We start from the raw sequence: 22,443 nt of genomic DNA, 5'->3' as shown, positions 1-22,443 counted from the left end.
TAGATGCTATAGATGGTGACCGGTGTAGATCTAGTAGCATAATTTTTGGACTCGACCCAACTCGAATGACCGTTGGGTTAAAAATTATAGCAGTAGACCCGACCTGACCTTGCCCGATCTTCTATCAGGTCGGATCTGAGTTCCAAATTAGAACCCGAACAAGAAACCAGATTGGATCAAAGTCACTCACGACCCAACACAACCCATTTGCACCTCTATCCTTAGCGTGTGATGCCGGCCATTTATTTTTCATTAGTAGAAGTAAAACCTCAATCAGGTTGAAAGAAGAGAAACCTATCTCTCATTGGTGAAAAATTTGCATTCATTTCAAATTAACTTGCATGAAATGGTGGCATGGGATGGCTTTTATTGGTGTTGAGCATGTCAAAGCATAAGGTAGAAAGCAAATTTGAGTAAGGAACCACACAACAGACGCTCTATTCTGTAGAATTTCAGATGATGTTGGTACTCAATGCAGCAGCATTTCATTTTCGGAAAAATTTTACATAATTCGAGAGAAGTTAATAGATCTGCAGACTGCTCATCTGGAAGACAGCTTAAATGAGCTGGAAACATATTTCCTTGCCACTGGATAGCTCAAATTGCATTCACTCCTCCTAATAGACCAGTAACATGCTTCAACTCTGAGCTGCAGGAGAATATGGAGGATAAAATTGGTCTTAAATATGCATGCATTGAGATAAAATTGATGGAATACGGCTATTAATCTGGAAACTTGCAATAACTATTATATATGTTTGGCTGAGTTCTCTTTTTGCATTGCAAGATGCAAAATGTGAAATTGATACACCCATTTGTTGTCTTGGCTGAACGTTTAAAGTTACATATTTGACATAATTAATTGCACACTATATCGAAACATAAACAATCAGGAATAGTGACTGTACACCGGATGAGTCAGAGACCAACTTTAAGTGGGAGCACGAATAAGAGCTTGACCACCAATTTTAATGGACCGGGAGACTCGAGAGAATCTTAAAAAATGGTGGATATAAGCATCTGTTGAACAAACTCAGCTCTCTGTATTTGCTCTTCATAATCCTGCTCCAGAACTTCATGGGATATGGATGGCTCCAAGCTGTGAAAGAAGCAATCAAATAAAGTTTTATTACAACAGCTCTGTGCTTTGAAGTCTAAAAGCCAAGTCTAAAACGAATGCTAAAGTCTTGTTTTGCATGAGCAGGAAAGTGTTGAAAGTCATCACTAATAATGCTACTGTAGTTTTGGTACTTGAAACTGTATCGAGGCAGAGGAGCATTTCTTCATTGGGTCAACCATGCTGTAAAGTCCTAAGCTAGTTCTAAAGCAAACTCAACACCAACTGTATCCTATCTACATGCATTTCACATTATAGCTAACTTCAAGCTCCATCCTCACCCCACATTCATCATACAGGGCTGTCCTACGTTCTCTCCATGTAAGGCATAACCATTGTCTCTTTTTATCTTTAGCACCGTGCTTTTATACAGTATTATAATCCTAATTTCTACATGATCACACCATAACTCGCCCTTCCATCACTCGCTGATATGTCAACTTTGATGGCCATTTTCTTTAGTGTCAGCAGTCTCCATCATTTAGTTCACTTTTCTGCCAAGAGATTCTCAACCTCATCTATATGCAATTCTACATTTACCATATTGCAATTTCAAAGGTTCACCTGGTTATACATACTTATGCTAAATGATTCTTTCTAGGACATGACTGCTGACATCTGTCATGTTTTCAATATCATACGCCATTCTCAATCATGCTTTATAATTGGATAATGCTAGTGAATCTGCACAAGTTAGAATGGAAGAACCAAAGATATATGATATTTATTTTTTAGAAATACTTATAGTTTTTACGATAGTGCGCATGTGTGTGTGTATGTACATTCTTATAGTTTTTCTTCTGCCCTAAATCTGATGAACAGTTATATGATATTTTTTTTTAGAAATACTTCAACAAATTTTCCTTATTTTTGGTTGGAAAAGTTCAACAATTAAAGCCATTGTACTTCTTGCTTGTTCTTTTAAAACTTTATTCCCACACTGGAAGAATTAATTCAAGTGAAATTGCATTATCGACATCCAACTAGTAGATTTAATTGAAATATTGGGTCTATGGGTCTTTTATCACACATGCACATGTGCTCATGCATGGCTCAGCTCGGCCAACTGTACTATCGCTATGCTGGGCCAGGTTGCATGATTTTTGGAGTATTTATCTTCCCTTACCTGCAAGATTTACTTGAGATTTCTTCTAGCTTAATCTCACAAGTTAAGGGGAGTGTCAATGTGCTAGCCATTATGAGGCTTTTATCTCCAGAGTTAGCCATTAACATAATCTCCAATTGCTTATTGCAGCCTTAAACCACTTATTTGTGACTAGCCATTGGAGCTTGTTTTGGAAATTACCTAGACTATATAAACTAGAGCCCAAGTCCATGTATTCTTTATACAGAGACCTGATCGCTCCATTCTCTCCTAAAAAACTCCCTGCAGTAGCTTTCTTAACATTTTTCTCCCACTTCTACTCAAATTTTGTTTTCCTATTTTTCCCATATTTTTGCATCATTCTGAAAGTTTATTTGGGGCAACTAAAAGAGTCAAACGGGCCATAGCCTTTCTCGTGCTAGTGCTGTGCCAAGGAAGAGCTGAGCTTGCCTTGGGAGCATTAGCATCCATGTACACGATACGAGAGAGGCAATAACACTCATTGGATAATGCCTAGCAGGCTAGCATGCCCCAAGTTTGCCTATTTCAACCTATATGATTTTAAAACTAACTTCATCAATATTAATTTATAAGCTCTAAAACAAAAATTTCAGTCATATTATTTTCTAATTTGTCATGAATTAGCTCGAACAGGGACCCCATAAACTATGACAGAAGCATTACGCTTCTAAGGTTCCTACAAGATTCCTCATATTGCAATACCAAACCCAAGCCCTACCTATTCTCTACTACACATTAATTACTGAAATTATTTAAAGAAACTTTAGATATTAGATTGAATAGGAAAATTGTTTATAAGTTATTATGACTACAAGGACCCATGTGGGCATATGTTTAGTCCCACATCAACTATGCACTAAATAGATCTTGGGTACTCATACAGGGCTAAGGAGCTCAAATAATAACTTCCAGGTAGCTTTTTTTTGTGTGAGGTCCTATATTGTTACAATAACTTTACAAGATCTTGTTACAAAATCATGAATAATTAATAAATTTTCTAATTTTTCTCCTATATTTTAGGGCCTTTTCAGTGTTTGCCATCTGACAGAACACTGAATCAAGCAGGAAAAATCGAAAGATTAAACCTTTGAGAATATTTAGTCTCACATAGGAAGTGTGAATGCAAGGCCACCTTGCATTTGTACCTTCTTCAAAAAGTGGAGCCTAGCTGGACCTGTGGGTTTTTGGGCCAAACGCCTCTGTGCAGCCTGCGTCGGCCTGCCATGCCATGCAGTTACATGAAAGCAAAGTAAAACAAGCACAGGCTAGCCAGCCGTATACTTGAGTTACATGTGTGTGGTTTCCATTTCGACTAGCTTTCCATACTTTCATGCACAGGCTAGTTCAGAGAGAATCTATCTGCCACCATGAAGGCAGAGTTAAATTCTTCGAAGTCTTCAAGACCAATGATGAAGTCCATATACTTTCATGGAGCAAATTGGATAGAGACTAAGGTGAAGGCGATGTTTTGAGTCTACCACTTAGCATATTGTCAGACATTATATCTTTTTAACCAGGCTCTCTACATTCCATTTATCTTTGCAAGTAAGAACTATAAAGCATCATAACAAGAGGTTTTTCATACTAAAAGTGATCCTGAACCCTCACTATCAGTTCTTGGAGGACCTTCCCCTTCCTAGCTTTAATAAGCCTTATGTCAATAGAAAAAGATATATGTCGTCCAATGAATGCTTGGAATAGAATAAAATACTAACATATGTTCAAGCTATATATAGGCTCATGGAGTTCCTTTCCTGGTTTTAACAATTCCCAGCTCTTCCTTGCACATACCTCTGTTGCCATAGAAACAGGCATTTCTGACCACAGAAATCAGTGCATGCATTAAGTGGTACAAGGATTACAATGTCATTCACCCTAAATTATGACATTAACATAATGTATTTATTATAAAATAAATTAATAAATGCACCATATATGTGGAAAATATTCCTTTTAAATTTATGACTTGCCCACATTCCAGGAGCTCAATATCTTCCTGATTAAATATAAATTAGGAAGAAAATACCTTTGACCATGTAAAGAGGTAGGTCCAACATCAGCAGAGTCTTCTTCTGGAGAATTCATATTTGGGGAAGTTATACTGCAAATAAATGACAAGAGTAGTGGATCAGGAGCAGAATCAGGTGGAGCTTCACCCTGGCAGTTCGCTGAGGCCACTTGAAAGGAGCAAACATCATATGGTTCCTTTTCTACCATAGACGAATTATTAGTCCATACACTTGTTTTCTGGGACTTCCTCCTCTGCAAAAGAGAAATGCCTGAAAATTCAAATGCATGCACAGATACTGATTTTCCTTCTTAACAATTAGATTAGGCATTTGTATGATACCTTCAGCAATTGTGAATGCTGCACTATAAAATGCTCAATCATATCCTTCCCTGGATTGGCTGCACAAACAGGGCATACCTGAATGGAGAAATGTGCAATAATAATTAAAATTAGAAAACCAAACATGCTTGTATGGATTACCCAATGACATAAGGTTAGAGATGAACCATGTGAAGATAATTGAAAAGAAATACCTGACCATGATAATTTAAGTTCACTGCATGTAAAGATCTCCTATAGGTTTTAATAGAAACATCATTATGTAACAAAGAAGGAAGAGTTTCCATCTTAAATCACCAAACCTCAAAATGGGGGAGCGTGGTACTTATCAAGCATCTGACATCCAAACATCTAAAGTTGATTAGAATGGAAAGGAACTACTATTTCTGCTTCCATGTTTTCTGTGTTTTTCCTCTCAGGCATTAAGAGAATATGGGCACAATAAGGAGGAGACAACAGAAAAGTCTCTTAGAGCAGTACTTCATAGGGATCATCAAACTTGGAAGATTAAAGTAGTAAATAGATCATAAATGATTTCAAATAGAAGGGATAAATAGATAGAAAAAAATGTGAAACAAGGTTAAACCATCTATCTTAAGTGTAGAATGAGTATTCTCTCCATCCCCTCTACTCTTCTTGTTCGTTCTTTATTTCTCTATCCTCCTAAACTTTTCATTTTTCTATTGCATGGCAAGCGTCTCTTAAAAATATTTTTTATATGAAAGAGGAAAAGGAGAAGCAGCAAATCTTCCTGCTTGCTTTCTATCAAAGGCACAAAAGGTACGAGTACAATGGCAGTTTTCTGCAGTTTCTTTCTTTTATAGAAATAAATCTCAAGATCACTAGAGCCTCCATAGAAAACATCCATTTCTTGCTGTCAAAGCCTTTCTCATGCCCCAGCCTCCTCTCTAGCCTCTTTCAAAAAATCCCTTGCTTTCTTTCTGCTCACCCTAGACCCATGGTTCCTTTAAAATATTCTTACAGGACCAGCATAGGCATGTGTTTAGTCCCAAACATTGGGGAGGTATGGGAAACTTAAACAAGTTCAAGGAATAACTTTTTGGCTAGCCTCTACTAGGTGAGGTCCTAGGCTGTTACAAATGTTATTAGAGCCCACAAATCCATGACCCATATGTGGCTAGAGACACTGCAGCACAGGCCTTTTTGGAGCTGACTAGGAGCTGCTCATGGTGTTTGTGATTGGACTCTTCTAATGAGAAGGGTTCTAGAATTTAAAATAAGAGGAATATGTGAAGACTTGGGAAATTACAATTCCCATAGCAATTGATGGAGAAAATTTTGACCATGGGATCCATCAGTGGAAAATCTGAACCATCAACACTAATATGAACATAACCCATAGCTAAAACGCATCCTAAAAGAGGTGAGAGAATTCCAATGAAAGAAACACTCCCCTGCCTTCTAATAAACCTGCATTATTGGCCACCTTGCAGTGTCTATCAAGTGTAGAAACTCATCACTCCCTTATTTCCTTTCCTAACTAAACACAAGGTCCACTCCTTTGATTACACAAAGCTAACCATGGTATGCCATACCGTACCAAACTAGACAATATAGAGCATACCATACCATACCAGTTCAGTATCAATATACGGTACGGAGGGGGTACCGATACTCGGTACGGAGGGTGTATCGCGTATCGAGTATACCAACATAGTGACAAGGTGGCACCAGTACGGGGCCAATACCGAGAGTGCGTACCTTGAAGCTAACTTCAACTTTTTCGTCAGCAACATTGAGAATATCCTTGCACTATACTTTTGACTTCTTTCATTTCCATTTGTGATTGGACAAATAAATTCTATTAACTTTTGGTTTCCGCCACCAAATTTTGAAAAAGATATATTTCCAAGATTCTCGACCTTAGCTTGTTTTAAGCCCAAGTAGATTTACGATTTCTATCATCATTATCGACCACTCACTTTTAAGAGGAGTCCATTGTTTTTACTACCTATTGACATCGTCATCTAAACCCTTGCAATTTCCATTCTCTACCCCAAGGATGTAATTTTATTCTGCTTACAACAAAATAAATTGGTGCATATAATGTCATGAAAATGCTTTAAACCTCTATATATCACTAGTGATGCTAAACATACCCTAGTTTCACAACCTTGACATTCCTCTATCTTTTTTATTCAAAGACAATGCTCCATCTTGCCCTCAAAAGATCCAACATTGCTCAACTCAACTTGAACTACCCAATATTTTTAACCTTTCACTTTCCATCACGACCTTTGAACCCTTGATTTTTATAAATCTTCCTACTACCATTTACCTACAACTAAGAATTGTTGAATCATGCCAAATTGGCCAGTTCGAGACATACTAAATCAGACTAGGTAGTTATCAACACAGCTCCACACCTTGGTTAAGTATATAAATGGCATCCTTGTCATTCGAAGCCCTAATCACAATTCTGCTGTTCGAAACCCTCGCCGATCACTTGAGGTGAGTCTCTATCTCTCCCCCTCTCAGTTTGAATCCCTCACCGTTTGAAAACCCTAATTGTTGATTGCCCTATTCAAAACCCTTCCCAAAGCCCTTGAGGTGAGTCCCTTTCTCCCTCCCTCCCTCTCTCCCCCTATCCAGAGCTCTCAAAACTCCTTGCCAAGCAAGTCCTTAGCCTTTCTCTCTCTCTCTTCCTCCCTCCTCTCCCTCTACCTCCCTCTCTCTCTTCCTCTCTCTCCTTCTCCCTCTCCCCCTCCCTTCCTATTTCAGTACACCTGAAAATGGCATGGTATGGAATGTACCATGCCAAAGTGAACGCCAGTTGGTATGCATCCTAGCATCGGTTCAATAAATATTGCCTGCAACCTTTGTTAATCAAACTCACCTAGTGAAGATAAAGTCCATTTCAACCAAGGGGCTTTACTAACATTGGTTAAGATTTGAATATTACCACCTTGATATTCCCACCTGTTATTTCCGATCATAACCATCTTGTGGCATAGGGTTGGGATATCTCAAATCATTCCCTATGTGGATACATACGAAACACACAACCTAAGTCGAGACCATGCATTAGTACAAGAGTAATAGATACACTAGTATTATTGTCAGTAGAGCCCTCCAGAGCAACACTTGCTTGGGTTGAAATCATTTTCCTTTTAAAGTCTCCTTTCCTTATGGGACAGAATATTTTGATATGACAGTCTTTCTTGCATTAAAACATGTCACTTTACCCATAATAGTCAATTCCCCACATTCCTTGTCCTTCGCCAATGGTTCCTTTGATTGCAACTCGTCAAACATAAACTTTTCCCATCTTATTAGACAACAAAGATGTCACAGTCTCCTCCATTATTATTGTACCATTCCTCTAGAGGTGCATAGTCACTATAGGCTCATAAGGAGGAAGAGACCCCAAAAGAAACAATGCTTAATTGACTTCCTACACCTACTCATCCACCTTGAACAATCAATTAATGATCTTGTTGGAGGCATTGTTGTTTCCTAAAAGAGTTGCATCTTCATCTACAACATGTTGAGCTTCCTGTTACGAAAGAATTTGCTATCAAGACTTTAGTCCTCAAGTCATCTCCACTACTCTGAAGTTTGAAAGCTTTTCTTCATCAATCATGTTGTCCTACACTTGATCAGCAAGATATGGACACATAGTTCCTGCCACCTTCAACTCAATCTCTTTCTAGCCATCATTGATCTGTTCTCTTACAACGCCCTGTGTAAATCCTGCTGTACCAATAGATCTTATTCTCTTTGTTACCATAAATAGAAGTGCCTTAAACCATCAAACTTCATCTCGAATTAAGATGTTCTTATGTTTGATAGCCATCATCCCTTAGGTTCCTATTATGGAAACAACCCTCAATATCTCCAAAGACTCCAAATATAAACCCAACTTCTCATTAACCTCCTCTCATGCTGCAGACTCTCCAGTCACCACTAGCATTATTCAAAGAACTTTTGCTGTTTATCTGCACAAATCACTAGATTCAATGTTCCTTCAAATAATTCCCATGACAACCAATGGATTTATGCTCAAACCAAGAAAATAAGACCGTTCAACCATTATGGAAATAACAGAAAAACATTGTTTAAAGAAAAAAAAATTGCTGCTCGAAGTATGCAGTTCCTAATACTTGAAAAATGTTGTAATACTTATATGTGTTATATTCACATAACAGAATATGGTTCTTTCATTTTAATTTTTTCAATTCATCACATGTAGACAATGATGTTTGGGTGGTAAACGACTTAGGTTACCTACTATAGTAAGGGATGAGAAGCTGAGAACAAATAACCACTGATGGAAATAATACTTGTTAAATTTGTCAGAAAAACAAAAATATGATTTAAAGAGAATATTAACTTTTATTCAACAATGGAAAACATCAGAACCTTCTAAACCCAAACTGGGTAGTCTTTTCTTAATTCTTGATAAAAATTGTATGGTGTAGAAGTCCGCCATCCAAATGACTGACCATTTCAGCCAATGATAGGTTGTTGAATTATATCATTCTTCTGAATGCTTTTCTTAATCGGTTCTAGTAGAAAACTAATATTTCATTGCAAGAAAAGATTGAAGTAATTCCTTAAATAAAACCAAAAAAATTGCAGATATTTGATATGGATTAACATTTTCATACCATATTTTTCATGTCAAAGCAGTGCTCCTCCTGTAAATGGTTACAGAGAGAAAGAATTTGGACATCAACATAGCAGAAGGGGCATGGAAAATATTCCCAGGTATCATCATCTCTGCCTGCATAATCCAATGTCAAATGTGCTTCTGTTAGATTTCACAAAATATCTGGTATTATGTATCAGAGTGTCGAAAGGCCATTACAACAGTCCAATAACTAGCCATTATGCAGCTTTAATAATATGAAAGTTATGGGGTTGTTGCTTCTGCGAAGGTACAGTAGATCATTCCACAATATTAAAGCACTGCTTACAATCTTTAGGCCATTTGATCAGAATGCATCAATTAATATACAAGCCAACTTATGATAGAGAAAAATTGAACTCATGCATCCAAGAAATTGCATAACATGTGCAATTAAATCTTAAAATAGGTCAATAGTTGTAATATACGACCAAATTTCCTGTGTCAAAAGTAACTATTTTAGGAAATTGGAAATTGTAGTCAAGAATAAAATAGAACAATGCCTCACTTTGGTGGCATCTTAAAGAGATAGTTTGAATCTAAAGAGATTAAAATGAATCCCTTGTTAAATGATGCTTAATGTTAAAATAATGTTAAACCATTTTCCTGATTTTTGGTCAGCAAAGTTCAAACTTTAAAGCTTTTAATAGTTCAACTTGTTTTTTAAAACCTGTAGTCGCATAATAGAAGAATTAGTGCAAGTGAAGTTGCATTTATTAATTCCCAAATTAGTAGACTATAGTTGGATAAGTGGGCCTGTAGGCATGTTAGCTCACATGCACACGCACATGCATGGCTCCACCATGCACATTCATGATATGTCACAACCATGAGCTATACCACAAACAAACCACAAACATTTGGATAGCCTATCTTTTTTGGCTGCTGCCATTTTTGATTGATTTTGGGTAGTGTTATTGAGCTAACAGCTATATCTACACATGTGATGAGACCCCCAACCCGCCGAGCCAAATTCATGCCGGCTCAACCGAGGCCGACCTTGGCCAAGGCCAAGGCTCGGGCCAAATTCACTGCATAAGAGAGTCTTACGGCATATCTTTGATCATTGTATTTGCTCATTTGAGTTGTAAGTCCCTTAGGGAGTCGGCCGCAAGGTTTGGGAGGCACTTGTGCCTATTTTCGGTTTAGAGATTAGGCCTTAGACTTGGGCTAGAGTAGGATAGTTGCGTTACCCGCCCAAAGACAGTCCCACGACAACCATCCCATCTCCCTCGGCAAATCTTTGGCACGAGGTTTGGGACCGCAACACCCCGCGGGCCAACAACATGACCCCCAAGATTACAGCCTTAATGGCCTCGGACATAATTAGCCATTCGAGCCTAAGTTGGGGTTAACATGAAATGGACTCTATAAATAGAGCCCAGCTCCACGTGCTCACAAATTACAGATCATGTTTGAGCTGTTTCTTGATGCTCCCAATTGCAATAGTTTTTTTCTTGATATTTCTCTTATATTCTCTCTCTTCGCCACACCTTCCTACAATTTGTTCCCCATACTTTCATATTTAAAAGCTTTATTTCTAAACAACTGAATGAGTTGACCAGTTTATCGCCTTCCACATGCTCATGTTGTGCTTAGAGGGAGTTGTGCTAAGACAGGGAACTCACCTTGGGAGCACTAATGCCCTCCACTCTACACAAGAGGGCAAAAATGCTTTTAGAGCACTGCCAAGGTTCTCCTTTATTCTTTCTTGTAAATCAACATTCAAAAAGACTTTTGAGCTCTATATTATTATGTTTTGAACACAATCCTTGATGGAGAAAATATTGGATGCCTCAACTTCGAACCGAATCGACCTCGGTCCAAGCTGAGGTGAACAACTTCGGCCCCAGCCGAGAAGCCAATCAACACTTGCCGACAAGGACTGACAGTTCTGGCAATGAGATATTGTGACAGCGACTGGCTATTGCGACAGCACTGCATTCGGCATGCGTCAGTACCGTACGCAAGGACTGACAGTTCTGGCAATGAGATATTGTGACAGCGACTGGCTATTGCGACAGCACTGCATTCGGCATGCGTCAGTACCGTACGCCGTCCATGTAGATTGGCTCCCAAGCCGTGGCGTACTACCAGCTATTGCCAGACCATCATTGTACGCCATGTCAGCCCAAGTAATCAACCAAACAGGCTCTCCTATATAAAGGGGCAGTCTAGGGAACCTCAGGTATGACATTCATCAATTCACATAGGCCACCCTCTACCAAAGCTTTCTTCCTTCCACTAATGCCTCTCTATCCTAACTTAGGCATTGGAAAGTCCCCCGCCAAAAATTCTCCAGGAAGTAGACCTCTTACCGGCCAACCGCGGAGAAGATCGGCGCCCGACAACTTGCCTAACTTGCTCAGCTCGCCTTTGGCCGACCTCAAGGCCATCTGAGCCGCGTTCCGACCTCAATCCAGGACTCGGTGGTAACATAGGCGGGTACAGTTTTTTACTCCCACGCCTATATTATAAGGGCCAAAGGATCCAAAAAGAGGGGCTCCCGTAGCCAAAAGCTCTCATAGCTAGGGGCTTTCATAACTCAAAGCTCTTATAGTAAGAGGCTCTCAACCTCTTGTCCATTATTCCGCTCTTTTTCCTTTTGGCAGGTTAGCTGGCCTACGAGCTGCCCAAGACCAAGGTGAAGCCCAAGGCCGAGGTGAAGCCCAAGGCCGAGGTGAAACTCAATGCCTAGGTAAAGTTCAAGGCTAAGGTGAAGCCCAAGGCTGAGGTAAAGCCTAGGACGAGGTAAAGCCCAAGGCCGAGGTGAAGCCCAGGACGAGGTGAAGGTCGAGACCGAGGTGAAAAGGCCAAGTTAAGAAGGCTGACCAGAGGACTCCGACTGAAAGAAGACAATACTCCACACTAATCTTTTCCTTCATATTTTCTATTGCTATTCTAAAGCCCTCTCTAACTTAGGCATCGGAGGACCCAGTTGGAGCAAATCTGACGAGCCTTTCTCTTCTTCCTTTGTGTACAGATAGGCATCTCTCTGCAGATTGACAGACACCCTCCAAATCTGTATGGTCAGACCGGATTCTGCAGCAACAGATTGGTGCTAGAGGAAGGACCCAGCCCCCAGCTACATCAACATCACTTGAAGGGAGGAACAACTAGCATGAGGAGCCCACAATGCATCACATGCCTCCCATGAATCTCTGCAAATTCCAAGACCCTCTCTACTGTAACAACCCATGCACCGCAAGCAGCTGCACGGTCAGGAACATATAGGCTGAAGCACCTCAACGGCATGCCGATCCCACGGACTTGGAACTCCAACAACCCTTTGCATCCACCACAAGTAAGATTCATCATAGTCCAAACTTATTTTCAATAAAAATTCTCTTGTTGTATTTGTCTTTCAAATCGAACAATTATGACAAGCGTACTCAGCATAGGACCCATCGAGACGCTTGGACCCCAATAAGGGAGACACCCCAGGGACGCTTGGGGCCTCCTAAAACCGAGCCCCCTCGAGATTTCTCAGGTAGGCAACCCCAGAGATGCCTCCGAAAGTATGCTCTAGAGATGAATGAAGGCGTTGACTTCCTGAAGATCGAGCCCACTTGGATTTTCTCTGATGGACAACCCTATAGATGCCTCCAAGAGCATACTCTGAAGATGAATGGAGATGCCGACCTCCTAAAGACCGAGCCTATGCGGATTTTCTCTAGTAGCTAAATGCCAGAGATGCCTCGAAAAGCATACTCCGAAGTTGAATGGAGGTGTTGATCTCCGTTCATCTTCAGATTTTCTCTAGTAAGCAACCCCAGAGATGCCTCCGGGAGCTTACTCCAAAGATGAACGGAGGCGTCGACCACCTGAAGACTGAGCCCACTCGGATTTTCTCTAATAGGCAACTCCATAGATATCTTGGGAGCATACTCCGAAGATGAACAGAGGCACTGACCTCCTGAAAACCAAGCCTACTCGGATTTTCTCTGATAGACAACCCTAGAGATGCCTCTGAAAGCATACTCTGGAGATGAATAGAGGCACTGACCTTCTGAAGACCGAGCCCACTCAGATTTTATCTCGTAGGCAACCCCAAAGATGACTCCGAAAGCATTCTCCGGAGATGAATGGAGGCGCCGACCCCCTAAAGATCGAGCCCACTCGAATTTTCTCTTGTAAGCAACTCCAAAGATGCCTCCGAAAGCATACTCGAAGATGCATAGAGGTGCCGACCTCTTGAAGACTGAGCCCACTTAAATTTTTTCTGATAGACAACTTCAGAGATGCCTCCGAAAGCACACTCCGAATATGAATAGAGGCGTTGACCTCCTGAAGACCGAGCCCACTCAAATTTTATCTAGTATATAACTCTAAAGATGCCTCCGGAAGCTCTTAGATTTATGCCCTAGAAGCCAATCTGGCTGACACATTATTAATTCTGGGACATAATTTTGTACTTGACTTTATTATTATTGATAATAAATGGACATCTTTATCATTCATATTGTGTATGTGTCTATGAATCGTCCAAAGAATTAATAAGATGATGCATATTCTCAAAAATTGAGAATTTGAGCCATGTATCATTGGTGATTAATTTCTAAATGCTCCTAATCGATAGATCATCACATAGACGGTGATCGATCCGATGAGATCAGTGCACAGATCGCTTTCTTTATGGATGCACTGCCCGCCCTATGACCCAAAACTTCAAATGAGCCTGTGGACGAGTCTCGAGTTCACAATGTAGGGATACTAAAGTGATAGTGCAAGTGCTTGTTAGAGAATAAGGGTATTGAGCATGACCAAAATAAGAAGTCACTTGGATATCTATCCACTCGTCAGTGACTTGATGTTGCAGTAGTGTGACTGGTCCTTTGACCTGCGGTGCTTCGGCTATTCACAGTGAGGTTGTTGTAGTTTGACTGCACGTATATATGGTCTCTAGCCATATGGATCCTTGTGGTGTAGATTGACTACAGTAGGTTCACTGTAGGAGTAGGATATGCACCTACAAGAAATCTATCGATCTTGGTAAATAAAGAGTGATCCTATGTGATTTATAAGACTAAGTTCATAAGATCTCGGTCGGGGCAGTATCTACAGTGAAAAAGGTGTTTTTCACTCTCGAACTTAAGTCGAATAAATCTAGACATATGACAGACGATGAGGTTTGACGAGTTATCCATGACCTCCGTCCTGGAGGGATCCACGATCGAAGGACTGTATCATACGATAACTGCACCTAGAGATTCATCATTCCATTCTACTAAGTTGCCACTACATGCTGCTAAGTGTTACTAGTGGATGGTGAGACTCACAGGGACTATCTTGATAATCGATGATCTCTGGTGAGATGAGTTGGAATTGTTCCAACCCATTGAAAGAAGTTTTCAATGCTATTATGATAGAGATCATAATATATCTCACTACCATACAGAATAGAACCTATGGATCACACACATTAGAGATATTGACCGATCCGATGGTTGAATTGTGATTTGAAATCACAAATAATGCTTAATTATCAATTTGATTGATAATTAGTGTAACCCACTAAGAGTTAGTGAATTGAAAAAGGAATAATTGCAATTGAATTGCAATTTAATTGAATCAATTGAACTTAATTAATTGGGCTTGTTAAATACGAGTCCTACTTGGAGTAGGATTCTTAGAGTCCTAATTAATTTTGATCTAATAGATTAAGATGACTTCTAATTGGATTAGGATTGAAGAATTCAATTGAGCCAAGATTCAATTGGGTTCTAATTAGATTAGAACTCGTATGAAAGAAAGAAATTGGGTTCACCTAATCCTCTTTTGAAGAGGATTAGACACCTATACAAGTGGAGCCCACGCCCCTCATGAGATGGAGGTTGGGCGTGCATGAAGAGGAGAAAAGAGGGAGGGGTGTACGCCCCTCCCTTGGCTTATTACGGGATGAAAGAAAGGAGAGGCGTACGCCCCTCCTCTCTTGCCTTATAAGATAAGGATGGAGCTCCACACCGTGATTAAAGAAGGGATAAGAGGGTGGGGCGTATAGCTCCACACCGTAATTAAAGAAGGGATAAGAGGGAAGGGCGTACGCCCCTCCCCTGGCTCAATATGTGAAGAAAGAAAGGAGGGGCTATGCCCCTCCTCTCTTGTCTTATAGATAAGGATGAGCTCCTAAAATTTAGAAGCTCACCCTAGGTTTCAAGAAGATAAAAAGATGAGGGTGTACGGCCCCTCCCCCCTTCCTTTTCTCCCAAGAGAAAATACGAGCCTCCCTCTCCCTCTTGAGTTTTCAACCGCCAGCAAAATAAAAGGAAAAGGAGGCGTTTCACCCTCTCTTCTTTGGATCCAACGCAAAGAAAATAAAAGGCTGAAAAAGGGCTTCATATTCTTCCTTTTGTTCCATCCTTCTTCTTCCTTCTCTCAAGGCAATCAAGAGTTGATTCAAAGGAGAGGATTTCAGCCATCAAAAGACATCTCTGCAAGGAAGCTAACATTCCAGGGAGATTCGAGAGTTTTGATCGGTCCTCTGCCTCGTGTGGATACCCGTAAAGGCCGGACGCGTGTGCGGCTTCAAGCGAACCTTCAACAAATCCACGATCATCAGATTTGCAGTGATCATCTACCCGCACAAGGTGAAGATCTGATCTTCCTAATCATGTAAAAAGTTTTTAACCCTAATATATCTACAAACATCGGTTTTAAAATACGTTCATGTGATGAACGGAATCTCGCGCGTGCCCTTCCATTGCGTTCTGATTATTCTGCGGCATGCGTGGAATCCCAACAGAAGCATAATCTGTAGATGAACGAAGGCACTGACCTTCTGAAGACCAATCCCACTCGAATTTTTTTTGGTAGCCAATCCTAAAGATGCCTTCGAGAGCATACTCTAGAGATGAACGGAGACGCCGACCTTCTGAGGACTGAGGCCACTCGGAACTCCTCCCCGAGTCTCAATCCATGGATGCCTTTGGGACCATGGTCCAAGGATGAAAGAAGACCCCCCAAGCCGACCTGGGACCTCCTCACTTAGAACTCTTGAAGGGATAAACTCCAGAAAAATCGATCGAGAAGCCCAAGACAGGCTGAAGTCAGAAATCGAGCCAAAAAGGACTACAATGAAAGGTCAAAGCTCGGAGCAACGACCTAAACTCGGACAAAGGACAAATAACAGAAGCAAAGACCGAAACTAGAGGCCAAACTTTCATTAAGTTGCGAACTTTTACACTAATCTTGACAGAGGCCGAACAAAACAAAAGGCTTACTAAGCTTGGTTCACACAGCGAAAAGAGAAGGGCTTCATTTTCATTGCTATCTCCATCGCCCACCTTCGCCACCGACGCTTTTAGGGCTTCCTCATAAAAGCACCTTCCTCGATCGAGATGACAACATGACTTATATCGCCTAAATTGGGATGCTATTCAGCCTCAAAAGTGGGAGACAAGTGATGGAGAAAATATTGGATGCCTCGATCTCAGATCATGCCGACCTCGGTATAAACCGAGGTAAACAACTTCGGCCCAGCAAATGAGCCATCAGCCGAGATCCAATCAACACGTGCCGACAAGGACTGGCAGTCCCAGCAATGGATTGTCATGACAGCAACTGGCTGTTGCGACAGCTCTGCATTCGACACGCAGTCAGTACCGTACACCGCTCATACAGACTAGCTCCTATGGAGTGGTCGTACTATCAGCCATTGCCTAGCCATCATTGTATGCAACGTCAGTCCAGGTAAACGACAAAACAGGCCCCCTATATAAAGGGTCGGTCCAGGGGACTTTAGGTATAACATTCATCCACTCACAGAGAGCACCCTCTGCTGAAGCTTTCTTTCTTCCACTATTTTCTCTCTATCCTAACTTAAGCATCGGAGGGTCCCTACCGAAAACTTTCCAACAAATGGATCTCTCGCAGGCCATCTCCAGAGAAGACCGATGCTCGACAACTCGACCAGCCTACTCAGCTCGCCTTTGGCCGACCTTGGGGTCATCTGAGCCACATTCTGACCTCAGTCCGGGACTTAGCGGTAACATAGGCGACTACAATTTTTACTCCCACACCTATATAATGAGGGCCAAAGGACCCCAAAAGAGGGGCTCCTATAGCCAGGAGCTCTCATAGCTAGGGGCTCTCATACCTCAAAGCTCTTATGGTAAGAGACACTCAACCTCTTGTCTATTATTCTGCCCTTTTTCTTTTTGGTAGGCTAGTGGGCCTATGAGTTGCCCAAGGCCGAGGTGAAGCCCAGGTCGAGGTAAAGCCCAAGGCCGAGGTGAAGCCCAAGGCCGAGGTCAAGTCTCAGGCCGAGGTGAAGACAGAGGCCGAGGTGAAAAGGCCGAAGTGAAAAGGCCAAGTTAAGAAGGCCAACCAGAGCACTCCAACTAGAAGAAGATAATACTCTGCACTAATCTTTTCCTTCATATTTTCTATTTTCTATTGCTATTCTAAAGCCCTCTCTGACTTAGGCATCGAAGGGCCCGGCCTGCGCCAATCCGGCGAGCCTCTCTTCTTTCTTTGTGTACAGATCAGCATTTCTCTGCAAATTAACGGGCACCCTCCAAATCTCCATAGTCAGACCAGATTCTGCGGCAACAATCCTCATTCATAGTTTCTGATTTTTTTGATTTATTTTGAATTACCTCCAACATCCCATAGTTGAGCTTGTTTTCTCACAAAGGCCATGAAGAAGTCTTAGCATCAATGGATGAGCTTGGGGGTGTTAACCAACAGCCAACAGGTTTTCTGTGAGAATAGGGAATTAAATGGTAAGAAAGTAGAAAGGGTCTAGTGAACTCAAAATGGGTTACTTCTTTTTTCTCTTTTTTTTTTTTTGAGCATGAAATAAGAAACACTGGACCCAAGCCCTGTTGGCCTACTAATTGAGCATTATTTACCTTAATTCAGAGATAGATTCTCACTAGAGCTCTTAAGTACAAAATTAGCAGAAAAAAATTTCTCTTTTTTTTTCTTTTGTATTTTACTCCTTTTCCATGTTTCACAAATATATGAATCCTTGTGCACCTTATATCAAATCAATTAGGAATAATCCATCATAAGATCCATTGATTTCTCTTGCTCTGACTTTTATGTATTAATCTCCATTTGTTCCAGCCAATTTCATATAAACGTTGAGAGCATTAAGCATATAAGCCCCTATCCTAGTATAAACATTGAGAGCATTAGGCAACAAGCATGAACTTGGAAACTATGTGTTGTTTTCTCCTAAAGAAATGATATATATAATATCGGTCTCCAACCTTAAGTTACAAAGCAAATTGGAAGTAACCCCTGTTACAAAATCATCAATCCCTGCTTTCCAAAAGAAAAATATATTATCTAAAAGAAAGAAAAGAAAAAGGTGAGGGGCAAAATCATACACGCAGCCAAGATCATGCTTATATATATTCATGATTGCATACAACGCAGCGACAGAGATGAGCTCGGGTAATATCTTATTTTTTTGAGAAGTATATATATTAGTCGATTAACAACAATCTGAACAACGGCTAGTCAACCATCACTTAGTCCACAAGAAAAATGGCTTTTTTAGAACTTCAAGCTCAAAGAGAAATAGCATCTGAAATTTTAAAAAGAACGATCCAGTTCAACCAAGGACATGATATAAGAACTGACGAATATAATCATCAGAATAGAAAGTTAGAGATATTGGACAAACATTACAATTAGACAAAGACCGGAGAAGGCATCCAGAAGAACCCCAAAGAAACTAGAAATAAAACAGCAAGATATGAAACAGTAAAAAGAAACAAATCAATGAAATAACTAATGCAAAAAAAAAAAAAAAAAACTCAAGAAATTACTGGATAAACTGAACCCAAGGGCACAATTCAGTTAACAAACGAATATATAAGAAATTCATCTAAGGATAGAAAGAAACCATCTCCAAGGTGAAATTTTTCTTCTAGAGAGAGAGAGGGAGAGAGAGAGTAATAAACCTGAGTGGAGGCTAGATGATTCCATAGCTGAAGAGGATCGATGCCAGCCTGAGGGGAGCCTGAAACCAGAGAGCTCCTCTACGTCCATGGCAGCTCGGTTTCAATCTCCGCGAGCCAAGTAAAAGATTCAGAGAAAGGAGAGACACTCAGAAAGGTGGTTCTTGTAAGCTCTCCTGGTCACTAAGCAGAGGTCTTTCTTAACAGCTCCACCGGGGAGTCGCGTCTTTTTCCTTTAAAACTACGTAGTCTACGGTCTACCTTTCACTTTACACACCTTTCCTGTTTTCTTCAAGAAATAACCAGGCATCGGCTGTATTTCCTTCACCTGGCAACGTAGAGGAACATGTTCCTTTTATTTTATTTAGGGAATTTGTAGAAAACTATCTTCTTAATTACCTAATTTTCAAGAAAGATTCACTCCATTTTTCCTTTATTTTTTTAAGAACCGAAACCTTTTGAATTTTAGTAAACCAGGTAGTCACGTAAGCAAGCGATATCAAAATAACATAACAAAAACTTGAACTAAAAAGCAGAAAATAAACTTAAAGATAGGATAAGTGATAGACCTCATACCACCTTGTTGAAGGTTTATTCCAAGTAAGGAATTGAAGAAGAGCTTAAAAACTTTGTTGATGATTAAGAATATAGCCAGGAACTATTTATGGACGAGATCTTCTTAAACTAATGAGCTTTCCTGGTTCCTATAAAATACAACTTTACTAAATAAAATAAAGAGAGTAATATTGATAGAGAGCTAAAAAAAAGGCAATTGTACGGTGGAGAAAAATAAAAGAAACATGTTTCTAGAGGAAAGAAATATAAAAATTTGGACAAAAATAAAAGAAAAATCATCGGACCATAAAAATGGTATTTCATAATTTCTTCATCAGCACTGATATGTTTTCGATAAATCATTAATAACATTCTCATCCAAACTCTGTTTTGCATAATTCAAGATGTGTTGGAAAGCTTACTTAATGCCAAACATCATGAAAATATTTTTAAATAAAAATTTTGATCATGTTGCTGCCATCAAAGTCTTTTTTAGACTGATGTGCGTTGGATTATCTTTTCTAACAATGTATGAAAGACAAAGCTAAGCCCACCCTATTTGCAATTTTAGTATGTAAGCATTCTTACTTGAAGTTTGAATTGTTTTGCTTGGTTGAGTTCACTCAGAAACTTTGAAGGAGCTAGTAAAGCTATCACCAGGTCATCCAAATGCTTCGGCTTTTTATTAATTTTAAGCAATATCTGCATAGAAATATATTAATTATTGATTTTGCAAGAGAGGATTGGATTTATTTATTTTGCAGAATGATACACATCTAAGGGTCTCCAGGCAATTTTGCCTCTAGTTCCAAGTATGAGACAGATGATATACAAATTCAAAATGCCAGATGCATGTTATTTGTTCATATAATTACTTGATTTATACTTAGATTTGTAGGAAAAATTTTTGGGAAACGTTATTTTTTAATTCAAAACATTTTGCCCAAAAATACGTTATTTTCTATTTGTAAAGAGGTTGACATTTTATTATTATCACACCGCATGATCCCATGTTGACATCAATTTTTATAGAAGAAATCATGATATCGTTGTAAAACTATCACCTCAATAAAGGAGCAACTCATTGTAAAAAAATCACTAAAAGCCATTTCGCTGATCTAAACATTTGCAATTAATTTAAATTTAATATATTTTAATGCTTCAAAAATAATGAAAAATATATAGATGTTATAAACTTAATTATAATAATTAACATCAAAATCAAATGAAAGATTATAATTACCAAAATGGTCCTCCAGTATTCCAACTTGACCAACTTAAGATCATAAACAAAGAAAAATTAATAATGTTACTTGACTTTTTTTTAACTTGTTGATTTGATCAAATTATGAAAGACTTTGCAAGTCTCATCCGAGATTTGTTTTTTTTTTAATAAATTTTTTTGAGTGTATACATTCCTAAATATGTAAAATTACATAAATATCCTTATAAACTTGCTATTTGTAGATACATTCTCTTAAAGTTTACTTTTTATATATCTAGTCATAAAAATATTTTAGTTATTTTAATTTTAAATTGCTTACGTTTTAACAACATTAGATAGTATTAGTACATATGCAAAAACAAAAAGAAAGATATGTATACATGCAAAACAAGTATTATATGAATATATATATACAAATAGTAACTTTAAAAAAGTATTCAAATAATTTTGTATATTTAAAAAAAATATTTGATATTTTATGTAACTTTTGTCGGTTCATCCAATTGCCAGCTGAGGTGACACTTGCTCATGCTTTTGTCCACGTAGCGTCAGACAATGAAGCCATATTAAAGTAAGAACTATGTCACTAAAGGCAGATGAATGGTGTATAAAGTTTAAGCGGCAAAGGAGATGGCATTAGAGAAAGCGTTTTGGAAAGGCATATTTAATTAGACACATCGATGTCATCAAATGCACATAAATGACTCGGAAAGTTTGGGGGACAAAAGAGGTGCCATTATTAAAAGGACGACCCTGCCCACTTTAACATTTCATTGAACATGCGACTGATCAGAAGAAGAATGTCTGAGATGACTACCTCCAGTTTTTTATATTTGAATGTTTAGATCAACCCCAACTGCGAAAATTACAGACATGAAAAGGAGTTACAACAACAACCATTATTTAATTATTTGTTTTAAATTTATATAATTAATCTTCACTGATGCCACACAGAACTCAACTTCATGTCTCACATCTCAAAAATATAGCCTCTCGTGACTAGCTTTAGACACAGAATGATTCATGTCTCAAGCCAATGGATCTACTCGTAGTTAGTGTAATAGATTTTTTTTTTTTTTCAAGTAAAGGAAACTTTTCTGAATTACACATGGAAAACAAATTTATCGGCAGTCACTCAATAGGATGTTGAAAGAAATAGGATAAATAGAGGCTAAATTTCGTAAATAATAATTATCGTTGTATATCAACCATTTCTTTATTTTCCGATGACCTACAAGAAACAACAGAAAATTCTTGTCATCTATTGTCAAATTATTAACAGGTTTGGATGACTAACTCACAAATTATTCATGGATTAGTAAGAAAACCTTTACAAATTGGGAACCAATCATGTTGTTTTAGTTTTAAGTGGTACGGTTGTTACTATTTTTTATTCTTCATCTCCATCTAAAACTTGCCATTACAAGGGGGATGAAAAAATGATTCACCTTCTTTTACGATATCAACCCTTGGATCGCCAAATGATTGCTTTGAGATTGCGCAGGTAG

General features: G+C 39.2%; 1 protein-coding gene across 1 annotated transcript; it reads right to left on the bottom strand.

Annotated features, from left to right (window-relative positions):
* Positions 1-715: 715 nt before the first annotated feature.
* LOC103717562 (protein DEHYDRATION-INDUCED 19 homolog 6-like) lies at positions 716-19,371 on the bottom strand. Its single transcript, XM_039133852.1, has 5 exons — positions 19,159-19,371; positions 9,225-9,340; positions 4,594-4,671; positions 4,270-4,505; positions 716-1,099 (listed from the first exon to the last, which is right to left on the bottom strand). Exons 1-5 carry the CDS (start codon positions 19,244-19,246, stop codon positions 997-999), a joined length of 621 nt encoding a protein of 206 aa, XP_038989780.1. The 5' UTR covers positions 19,247-19,371; the 3' UTR covers positions 716-996.
* Between the last annotated feature and the right edge of the window lie 3,072 nt (positions 19,372-22,443).

This window comes from Phoenix dactylifera, chromosome 14 (assembly GCF_009389715.1).
Source record: "Phoenix dactylifera cultivar Barhee BC4 chromosome 14, palm_55x_up_171113_PBpolish2nd_filt_p, whole genome shotgun sequence".
Taxonomy (NCBI): Eukaryota; Viridiplantae; Streptophyta; class Magnoliopsida; order Arecales; family Arecaceae; genus Phoenix; species Phoenix dactylifera.
Note: the sequence above shows the minus strand (reverse complement) of the source record. Positions and strands in the feature narration are given on the sequence as shown.